We start from the raw sequence: 12,113 nt of genomic DNA on the forward strand, positions 1-12,113 counted from the left end.
ACATTTGAGACATTAACTGTTTAGTTTAACACCACAGCCACCTTACAGCCTCTGTGTAAGGTTGTATTATTCAATAACAGTATTCTGTGAAGTTTGCACGTGTGCTGGAAAAACAGCACAATGATTTTGTGATGAAAATACTGCTCGCAGTAAAAAGCTGGCCTGTTACTAAAGGTAGAAAGTAAGATTCTAGACTAAACCAGTGATGTTCCTTTCTAATACTGTGCATAAGAAAACAAAGAATCTTCCATCATTTAACTACTACTAGACGAGGTCACAATACAAATTTAACAGAGAAAATTAAAATAAGTCTAATGCCTATAAAGATGTATGAATAAAAGTGCCTCTTCTTAACAGTCATTCTTCCTTAACAATCATTGCAGAGGATGATACAGCTTAACCTATGTTTCCATCACTTTGGTACTTTAGCAAGAGCACTCATGATTTGTAATCAATATAACTTTATCAAACAGCACTGTTAAACTGCAATGGCAAAATCCTACTCCTACTAGGAAAAGTATGTCTCTGTCATATTATAAAAGTATGGCGTGTCTCCTCGTGCTGAACAAGAACATTTCAAGTCTTGGGGAAACTCGTACATTGTAGCTTACTACATGAAGAAATACCAAAACTACTGTCATTAACAGCACGGGCTCTGATAAGACTATAGCCCGAAGTCAGGACATCAACTTCTCAACAGCTGATTAAAAGCCCACTGATAAGTACTTTGAGACAGTTTAAACAAGTTCATTTTGCTTTATTTTATGCCTTCTATTAAACCTAACACACTAATTGGCTACTACAGATAAAGGGGGAAGAGGGCAAGGAATGTGACCTGGCATTCTACCTCCATGCATATTTCTTTATCCCCTACCACGCAGGTATCTAGAGTGTGCCTTGAATTTGTGAGATTTATCAATTTCCTTTGTTTAAAGAAACAGGAGCCGCAACAGTTTAAAAGTGGCTGTACCTTTGGATAAACCAATAACCAAGTAAAACAACATATCCTTAATTACTTACAAACAGTAAATTCAAAGGTTTCTTCTCCAACATTTTTAGATCCCAATTATAAAAATCTGCATGAAAGGAATTATATCATACAAAGACAGGTGCATAGGATCAAGCCATTATCCAAATGACAGCCTCATATGATATAATTCTCCACTGCTCCTAGATTTTACTTGGGTTTATTTCCAATTTGAGTGTGTGCTGCAAAATTAACATTTGTGTTTTTACTTTCATGTTGCACATCTTCTCCCTTTAAAGATCTATTATACAATTCTACTATAATAATTATAAACGTTACAACTGTAATACCCACAAAAAAAGTAAGACAGATTCATCTACAGGTAGTAAGACAAATCAAAAACCAACTACAGATATGATGTCATTTTATTGAGTGCCTGAATAATGACATTGCATTATAGTACATCAGGCTGCTGAAATCTTAGGACAGCTATTTTTGAGCTACCAGTCAGTTCCAACCATCTTACAACAAACCCTTCCTAAGGTTCAGAGAAGACAGCAAGGAGTAGATAGTAAATGAAGACTCAGTTTACTTGAACTCCAAAATGAAAGTAAGGCTGACACATCAGGAAACTGAAGAAGATAGACTAAAAAAGAGACATCATTTATGTGTACAGTGAAATAACCAATTAAGAAGGACAGATGAGATCAGCAGGACTGTAAAAGTTAACCAATACATGTTAAAACATTCCAATGGTATTACACTAAAAAAAAAAAAAAAAAGTGACAACAGTCTATATTCATAGAAACTTTGATCTGAAAAATCTATTCTCTTCTAAAAATAAAATCCCTTCAGGTTTCATTTTTTTTTTTGAGGAGACCTTTGGAGGAATATTTTTTACTTAATGATTAAGAAATATTTTTTCCCAAATTCACATTCGTCATCTTTCATGTCCCCTATACAACTCAACAGAAGTTTTCTTACTGTTCTGACAAGGAACTTCAGAGATTGTCATTGTCAACAAAAAATCCACCTCTGCTCTTGGGAGTTCGTTATGAAAGAACCCAAATAAAGATGACTGCTAAGCAGCATCTCTAGAACAAGATCACTTACCAAAAGACACCCTCCAAAGTCCCCTTTTACAGATAGAAACAAACTAATAGCTTTCCAAAGAAAGAAAAGGAAGGCAGACTCTTCATGAAAGTGATTTTTTCCTCTCAGTGGCTGGTTAGAAACTTAAGCTCAGAAACTTTGGAAGAAGGAGGAGACAGCTTATGAACAGGTGAGACTTTCCATGTCAGAACCCACCTTTCTTTTGCACCAGGTGCCAGACACTGAATGTTTTGCTGCTGTGTTTTCACACACAGAAATACGCTTTTATGGATACCAGTGAATGCTTGCAGGTATTAAACCATTCACTTTTTTCCCTAACTGACACTCCAGGCAGAACAGCAGAAATGGCATTTGTCACAAGCTTTTGAGTTAGACTCAAAATTGCAGAGCCACACTTTATCTGTTAAGCACAGTACCACTATTTCTCATTATACTAAGGAAATAGCATATCCACAGCAAAACTGTGCCTTCAAACATACCTCATGCCACAATTTACTTAAGTATGGAAAAAACACTTACATTAGAAAATGCTACTAGCTCCATGTTAAATTTCTACACTATTTGTAGAAATCCCACAGAAACTTAAAACCTCTTCTCTTAAATATGCAGAAGTCATACTTAAATATAGTAACACAAAGTGGGAATACGTGGACTTGTGTAAATAAATCAAAACATGAAGAGAACAAATATGACCTTTTTAACAAGCCTTGAGAATGACGTGAAAGACCCATTCCAGCAAGCTGTAATGAAGGACTACTGTTAGACATGAATGTTTACTGAAAGTCATTTCTTATTTATTGAGTTACTTCCAAAATCCTAAAGATGACCCTCAAGAGAAAACAGAAACATTTTCACAGCAGTGTTTTAATTGGACTACTGTAAGTTTGGTACAGTTGAAATGAAGGTTATATGACAAAATTCAATCTTTGAACTTAAAACAATTGTGAACATTTTCTTGGTTTTCCACATTTTCCATTACACTTGGCACCTAATAATGAAAAGAGCAGACATCATAACAGTAAGCATAATCATTACAGTTTAATGAATAGTGCCCACTAGGAGTCTCATGTTCATTGTTAACCTGTATTTCCCTATAATTTAATTTTTCACAGTAATATTTTTAACTGTAAATACTAACAGTAGCATAGCAAGGATTTATTAGGTTTCCCTATACTAGCTGTAGCATAGCAAGGATTTATTAGGTTTCCCTATCTCTGTAGACAGTTCCCACAGCATAGAATTATTCAGGAAGCAAAAATTCCAATGTTTCTTCACTATGGCATCTGCTCACTCCTAAAATGATCAAATACTAAAAAACATACAAGCTCTGTGTCAGAATATACACAAGTCTGCCCAATTTACTGAGCCTGCAACACACTTCTTAGCACTTTTCCCAGATGTTACCGGAACAACTGGAAAGATAAAGACAAAACTATTGAAACGGAAGTCAAGGCTTACCCATCCCCTAGTATGGTAAGGAATGTTAGTGCAGATGTGCAATTTCTTATATTATTTTCCAATAAAGGAAAATTTACCCAATCAACAAACTCAGAAAATATTTGATATACACCCAGAAATGAAGGAGCAGAAAAGCACAAATAGAAGAAAGAAAAAGGAATGAGCTCATACATGAGGTTTATTCTGATTAAGAAGGTACCATTCTGTCTAACTGAATAAAAACTACACTGACAACAACACCACCCCCCACCAATTTGCTACCTGAGGAAATAAAAAGCATAATTTTGCTGTACAGTATTTTGAGAAAGACACTATATTGGGAAAAAAAAAAAAAAAATCACTGGGATGATTAAGTTCTGTGTTTGCACTTCCAAAAGAAGACCAGTATGTTTGATAATTTGTTACTACAAGAAAAAAGTAGCTTATTTCAAAAGACAGACTGGAAGGAAAAATTAAAATCACTAAAGATAAAAATCACTCACATGGAACATAGACAAGATCTTGAAAACTTAACAACTAATAATTACAGAATTAAACAGCTTAAACACTGAGAAACTCTAATAGCCTGAAAAGAAATATCTTACTTTCCTCATGATTTCAGTTCTGAGTGTTAAGAAAAATTAACTTCTAGACTTAAACCACTGGACTGTGTGGACTACAAGGATATTCTTAAAGAAGACAAACTGAAAACAGTATCAAAACAGAAGTTCAGAATGTTCAGGAAATACATATACAGTTGCATTTTTAACACAAAACTTGTATAAAGAGTCTAAATAACATGAAGGTAATGAAACACAGGTTTATTTCACTAGCTAGCACAGAGGATGACAAATCATGCAATTACAAACATTTTTTGAAAAAAACTTCCCTCAGGCGTTCAGTCCTTTGATTGTGTGAGAACACCTAACTAATTAAAAACAAATAAGAAGTAGGAAGAGTTCAATCACATTATCACTAACATTTTTATCAGCCAAATATCAGTTTTAAAGGAAAAAAGCTTAACTCTTGACTTTTCAGTTATTGCAAAGAACTAGTAGGACAGCAAAGCTCCCCTCCCTTCATTTCATACGCCTTCTAAAGAGGTACTAGAGACATGTGGATTTTCTCCTGAAACTGCTTCCTTTTCAGTTCACAGAACATGTCTACACCCCTTGAAATCAAACCTTTTATGGTTAATGCCAGTTGTCAAAACCCTGAAGGCTAATACATACAAACACTTTAGAATTATAAAACATTGACTATGCAGTCAGGAAACCTATGGCAAACGATACAAAGAATTTCACAAGGAACTGAATTACTGAAATTAAGAGAAATAGTGTGGAGCCTATTCCACCAAAATACTTCCAAGTTTCAACTAATATGCATAGACAGCCTCAATGTAGCAGCCCTCTTTTTCTAACAAGGATGTAAAGAGTAAAGACTTATACATGACCTAGCATGTCTCCTACTGTTTTAGTACTGCCTAATAATCTGTTTGAGATAAAGGTTTGAATGAATAAATGAACTAATCACTGATATTAGAAACCAGAGAACAAACTTGCACAGCTAGGAAAGGTGTTCCAAGAAGTCATTCAGACCACTCACAAAAAAAATTTTGCTACTGACAGAAGGACAAAGAAAACATGTTTCCCTCAGGAGGAGATCATCTTAAGAGAAGGTTCTACTGGGCAGATGATACACCTCACATTCCTCATTAGCAGTTCCAAAGTGGCCAACATGAACCAAAGATAACCGATGCCATAACAAAACCATGGTCTATAGCTCCTGACATTACTTCGTATTTCTAGGCATTACCTTAGTATCCTTCAAAAGAAATCACTCTCCAGTAACTCCTGCCAGGAATTTTACAGCATACACCTTCCTGAGAGGCACCAATTCTTGTGCTTAATTTATTTAAAGAAAAAAAAATAAAATATTTCAGTTGAACATGATTACAAGGGGTATTTGAGAAATACAGTGTATGCAAGGGTGTGATTTTTTTTTTTAATTTCTTCACAGGAGACTAAAGAGAACTGTCTGCCTCACACAGTTCCACTAACACTGCTCGAAGCAGCTACCTCTGGATTCTTTCCCCTGTTCTGCCCCCAGTGCAGCCACGGGGCAAATTCACTTGATTGGATCAGTGACATGAGCAGTAATATTCACTTCACGAGCACGAGTTTTAAGATATATTAACGTGAAAGAATACTTCACTGTATGGCCACACAACCAAATTCAGCACAACTTAACCATCAAATGAACACATTTAGGAAGTTAAGGTAAGGAAGCAGCAGTGGCCACCTCAACTAACAAGGTCTCATAATGTCTTTTGGTTTCCAAAATCAAATTTATCAACACTGCCACTTGTGTTAGTTTTCAGATACAAACTATTAAACCCCAGCCTAATACCTTACTTGAGCTTATCACATGAAAAATATCCTGAAAAAAATATACCTGCTAACCAAATCTAACCTTCAAAATATTCCTTGAGAAAGGAATAGCAAGTTTCAGACTTATCCTCTTGACGATCCCTTCAGCTAAGGAGACATTTTCAAGGAGGAAGTTATTATTTCTCTTGATCAGCTAGTACTCAGAATTTCTCATTTCCTCAAAACATTCTGTGTCTTCCAACTGTCAAACTGGGTCTCTCAGGCTACACAGCACACAGGACGACTAAAAATTTTTATCTCTATGACAACACAATGAAATTCAGTTTTTCTTAATACATGTGTATATTTACACATATATTTTGAAAGAAAATAGAGAATTGTGCATAAATACATTATTTTTCAAAGCTTAATGACAGTTTGGACCACAAATAACCAATGAAATTCATCTAAAATAGGCAAGACTTTTGGTAAGGATAACAGTTACAGCAGGATAGCGCATTTTAGAGTACTAGGCTATGTCTTTCATACAAAATGCCTTATAGGTTTGTTTTTTTTACATTTTGTCTCCTCTCTTTATTAAAAGGATGATCAAGAATATATTCAGCCTTCACTGGGAACTGTTTCTCCTCACACCACTTTCAAGGTGAACTTCTCTTACTGCCTGCAACCTTTATTACTTCTGAATAAACAGATGTGTACGAAGAAGTTTTAAATAAAAAAAGTAATCATGACAGTGAGAACTCTTCTTGTACTTACAGACCTTCTCCTCTTCCACTCCGAAGACTTTTCAAAGCTCCTAGCGTATGAAGTAATACAGAAATAAATGTTTTCTATGTGAGCAGGGTGAGATCTGGGGAACAAAGAAACATGCAAAAAAAGTATTCCAAATAGGAGATCTCCTTTCTTTCTTCTCCTTAACTGTTTCTTCATCTTGAACTACTCCCCATCTGCTCCAGTAAAGCTTGTTGCTCAAGCTTCTATTTTTGTATCTCTTTCGGCTAGTATGAGGCACCTATGCCCCTTACATTACTCAAACACTTCACAAGGAGAAGCAAATAAGCTTAAAACAGTAAAAAAGACAGCAAATCTTATGAATGCTTCTCAGGCAGAAGCAGAAACAAAAATGAACACGTATGAATACTCCCCATTGATAGGTCAATGAATTTTACTAATGTTTAACACCAAACCTTTCATTTCAAAATGAAAACTACCACTGATGCAATTGAACTAGTCCAATTTAAGCTCACAAACATAGGAGTCCAACAGACACCCTGGATCACTGAGATCAGTTCCTTTTTTTTCAAAGCTACCACATGTGCTACTCTTTTCTGGGACTCCACTTATGATCTGAGGGCCTAAAATTACTGTAGTATTTTTCATAATAAAGTTAATTACACTTTACACAGCTTACGGAAGTGGCTAGTGAGAGATACTTACTATGGCTTATAGGCGTGGTATATGATATATCCTTATGTGCCTTTACCTTCAAAGCAGGCTGTAAACTCTTTGGAGTAAGGAATGTCTGTTTATTAAATGAGTTTAGCACAACAGTAAACAAATTTATACTTGAGGACTACACCTCCTAATTAGTAACAAAATTTGATAAAACATACCTAGTACATCAATACAACCTCTTTATTTAGATGCAACAGCATCAGCAACTTAAGGACAGAAACAGTAAGAACAGGTATCTTAGCAGATACTGCAGAAAATGGAACACTGTTCTTAATTCTTCATGCTAAAGAATGAAAGAGACTACCCATCAGTGATCTTATTTCTTAGAAATCTATTACTCAGACTTATTCTGTAAACAAAATGCCTCTGTAACAAGCATAGGTCTACACACATTCTTCTCTTCCCATTTCTCCTGCCCTGTGTTTTTGGTGCCAGCTGTCAGTGCCAATGCATTCGCTAGCGGCTACTATGTAACTGAGTCCTCTACAGGAAACAGGGTACCCAGGCTGCCCATGAGAGCACCACCCTAGGGAAGCCATGTCCACCATCAGGCTTGCTCTGCCAGGCTATGTGCAACAACTTTCATTTGTTCAAACCTGTTTTGCCTGCACAAAACAGCTGTTGGTTCTACTCAGCTTCAAAACCCCAACAGCATCCAGGGTCCAGAACAGAGAAACGATGAACACAGACATGGAAATCATACCTCAGAGAAACTAGCTGCTATTCAGTACACCTCCTAACTACCTACACATGAGCCCACAGGCACAATCAGTAGCTCCCCACACCCACAGTTTAAACAGAATGGGCTCCTGATTTCTTCACTACACAGTAACTTACTGCAGGATCACATGCAAGGGCACCATGATTTCAAAATGCATTCAACAGCCAGCACTAATATTACACAGATAGCTAGAAGGGTAGCATTATTTAATGTCAGTGACAAGTACTCTGCAACATAAGCTCTGCCTTTGCAGTCTCACACAAATTTTCAAGTTAGCAGCATCCACTGAGACCATCTCTAAGATTACTGTATCCTTTGATCTTCCAACTAGCAGCACAGATGGACAGACAGACAGACAGACATAGGCAGTATCTGAAATAGCTTGTCTCAGGCAAGCTGGCTGATAACTATTCTATCAAACTTATGAAAACCTCTGCAATTTAAGAAGAATATATGAAAACTAGTTTTCTAAATGGAATCAGAAGCAGGCTGAATCTTAGGGCAAGTCAAAACCTAGTCAAGGTCACAAAAGAAATCTTTTAATACAAGAACCCCCAAAAAACCGAACCCACATGCAGGCTTGTCGCGCTCGCTGTAGAAGTCACAGAAATCATGAAAATCATCTTCCTGAAGAGCAGAAGCAGCAAGCTGATTGCCACAGGCTCTGAAGGTCAGCATCAGCGATCAGCCTTCTCCTCCATTAGGATCCCTCAGATGGCAGCATTCTCACCAAATCCAGATGAAACATTCACCGTAGTGAAGTGCAAGGAGAGAAGCCTGGGCCACTGAAAGAGTTATCAGTGTACTACTGATATGGAAGCAAGGACTAATGCAATAATCCATAAAATGCATCAGATCAACAGAAGTATCAAAAGGGATCTTTTTTCAAGAGGTACACGGACGGACAACACAAACACTAATATGCTTGGAAAGTCCACCAGGTTAAAGTATTCCTGTTCACAAACAATGACAAAGTCTACAAATCTACTATTACAAATACACTAACTTTTGCCTGCACCGATCCAGGAACTTGGCAAAGCTTTTAGGAACCATTCCTAACAGCAGTGTCATCTGGCTGCCTGAACTCCTAGATTTCCAGAATCAGGGTGGGCATGTAACTCATACTGCATCCTACATCCTACACTGCTTTTCAGATAAGCTCTTTGCAGCATCAAAGAAAAATCATGCAAGTAAATTCCTACAGATCACAAGACTATCCACCACGCGTCCTACACATAACAGACACAGACTTGGCTATCATCTCTTGGTCTGAGAAACAAAGAGACCCCAGCTCAGACCACAGCCTCAGAGGGTTTCACTCCACAGATCATATTAAGCATTATGTAAATACATGATCCCTCTTGCTAATTAATGTATCTGGTTCTGTAGAATAAATCATCAATATACTTTATGACAAATCATGCAGATGTTACTTCAAAGTTTAAACTTTTCTGTTGAGTGACACAAAACCTGAGGAGTATCATCAGCAAAATACAATGGCCCTGAAAAAAGACTTACTTGCACTTGAGCCATACTAAACATATACTTGCATATAGGTGGGCATACTGACAGCTCTCAGGCTGCAGTAATGTCCATTCTTCCTTGAGAGCCTTTTCAAACTGAAGGCCTTCACCACAAATTACTTAGAACAGGAACAGAAAAGAGAAGACTGCACTTATCTGTGAACCAGAAAGTCCTTCCCCTGCTTCAGAGAACAGCTTAGCACAAAGAAACTAACACTTAAGAGTGAGAGGACCGTCTCCCTGAAACTAAGCAGACTATAACCACTGCTGCACATGCAGCATATAGAAAATAAGAGTAAGTTAAGAGGAAAGGGTAAACTTCCATGACACTGCACTGTTAAGACAGACCCTATGCTATTCAAGTGTCCTGCTCCTGACTGAGGGGTGATTCTTAAGCACTGGTAATACACTCCACTGCAGTGGAGACAACCTACAGTTATCTCAGTTAACTTCAGTATCTAAGGATGTGTTGGAACCCTCACAAGGCACAGAAATAATGGCACAAATTTCTGGAGCAGAGATCATCTGTGTGGCAAAGCACACCATGACCTTCCTGTTCATCCACATCAAGCATACAGGTGGCAGGAGACGTGTGGCCCACAGACATCAAAGAGGTAAAAACCAATGTATGAAAAGAAAGTAGTATGAGTGCACACATAACTTGCATATTCATGTGGTAGCTAAGTACACTAAAAGAAGTTGAAACCTTGGAAGATTTGTATCAGTAATATTCATCAAAAACCCAATCACTGAGAAAGGTACTTCAATTACTACCTTGCAACATTGTGTTTCTGTGCCTTATCTAATTTTTTTTGGCTAAGAATATGCAACTGCCACACATTAGCTTACAGCAATAGTAAAAAGATTGTCTCCACTTGCTGAAAAGGTAACAATTAGATCCTGAATTACACATTAAATAGAGGTCAATCTTCTGTCTTCTTTAGTATGAATATGCCATAAGAAAAATAATACCTATTCTGAAACATTTCCTATGTCTGTCCTTTTAGCTCATGAAAAACAACAGTATCTACAAAAAGGAACATAACTTCACTACAACAGTTACAAGCACTGTTTGTCAGAAGTCTTCCAATGGCTAATTTACATATATCCACAGTATTCTGAAACCAGGTGATCTTAATGCCATGTCTTTGAAATCACACAATAGAAATGTAACTTCAAGAGAAAATATTTTAATCTTGATCATACTGTTTAACTAAGTTATTTTCACGTATTTCTTACAATTCTCAATAAAATATTTACACTTCTGCTTCCACCTTTGTAATTCTCTACATTTAAGTAGAAAATTTACAGAGTTTCAGATACAGAATCTGAACTCAAAGTTTAAAAAGTGCATTACATTGTATTACACTGGTATAGTCAGAGCAACAAAAAAAGTGTTCTGTGCAAATTTCATTCGTAGTTACAGATTAAGAGAGCTAAAGTCAAACAGCTGCTCTAAAACTATATTTTGGAAACCTGTTTAGTTAATACTAAATACACTTTGCATTCTTCTACCTTAATCTTACATTGCACAAGCTACAGTATTTTTAGTAATCTCAGTACCAAAATTTAAAAATCCTCGACTTATTTTATTAATTTAGAAGTTTAATACTTTAATAGGTGTTATTTAAAATAACAAACAAAAAAACCACGACCAACAAAACAACCACAGACCTATTGCTCAAACAAATGGAGTGGTACAAAACCTGCTCATAAATGGGAAATCGCTCCAAACTCAGGGCTTCCAACCCTCACAACGTAGGTTCTGGAATTTTTACTACAGAAACAAACCAACAGGAAAAAATGCACAACCTACCCGAAATGCCCTCTCTCCAGTTCAGAATCAATTTCATGCCCTTGGTCAAGAAGTTGTCTATTAAAAAACCTTAACTCTAAGCGCAGACCTGCAATTTTGTGCACAGTTCTATTTGAAAAAAAATTGATCCAAATCAGGTAACAAAGTTTGCTCTCAAGAGAGTTCTCCTTCAGCTTCAGTAAGAGGAGCTGAATACACACAGGGAATAGTTTAAAAAAATTTAAAACAATACTTCACTTGGAAAAACCCACAGTAAAAATTACGTTATATAGTTTCTTTTTCTTATATAAGAAGGATCGGTTTTAAGTTTCATAAAGACAAAGTTAATACTTGACAAGTATTTAGGCATGAAAAGTATCACTACTCCCAATGGATTCATTATATCCAACTGAAAACTGTTATAAATTTTTAAATAATTTTTTTCTTGGTTGCAATATTGAACTTGATTTCTTTGACTCCAAGCTTCTTCCAAGAAATTCTTGGTTTATACAAACCAAATAATAATATTTGATGTCCTCAAAATAGTATCAGGAGCACTTACTCATCATACTTGATATGATAAATAGCTTCTTCATCAGTGTCCATACAGTCTGAATAAGATGTGGATGGTGTACTGTCCAAATTAATAGCATTTTCTCTAGAATGATCTTGACTTAAATTTCCATTAGTCCTTTTGTGTGTGTTACCACTC

At 36.3% G+C, this 12,113-nt stretch overlaps 1 protein-coding gene across 1 annotated transcript in view; it reads right to left on the bottom strand.

Moving 5' to 3' along the window:
• LOC103770099 (E3 ubiquitin-protein ligase UHRF2-like) overlaps positions 1–12,113 on the bottom strand; it is a gene marked incomplete at its 3' end in the record, with an annotated part of 44,650 nt that overhangs the window by 30,344 nt on the left and 2,193 nt on the right. The window contains 1 exon segment of the mRNA XM_008937348.1: positions 11,964–12,113. This exon segment is cut by the window's right edge and continues 41 nt beyond it. Coding sequence (XP_008935596.1) covers positions 11,964–12,113 — 150 coding nt within the window.

Source organism: Merops nubicus, unplaced genomic scaffold, assembly GCF_000691845.1.
Source record: "Merops nubicus isolate BGI_N331 unplaced genomic scaffold, ASM69184v1 scaffold1723, whole genome shotgun sequence".
NCBI classification, from domain to species: Eukaryota; Metazoa; Chordata; class Aves; order Coraciiformes; family Meropidae; genus Merops; species Merops nubicus.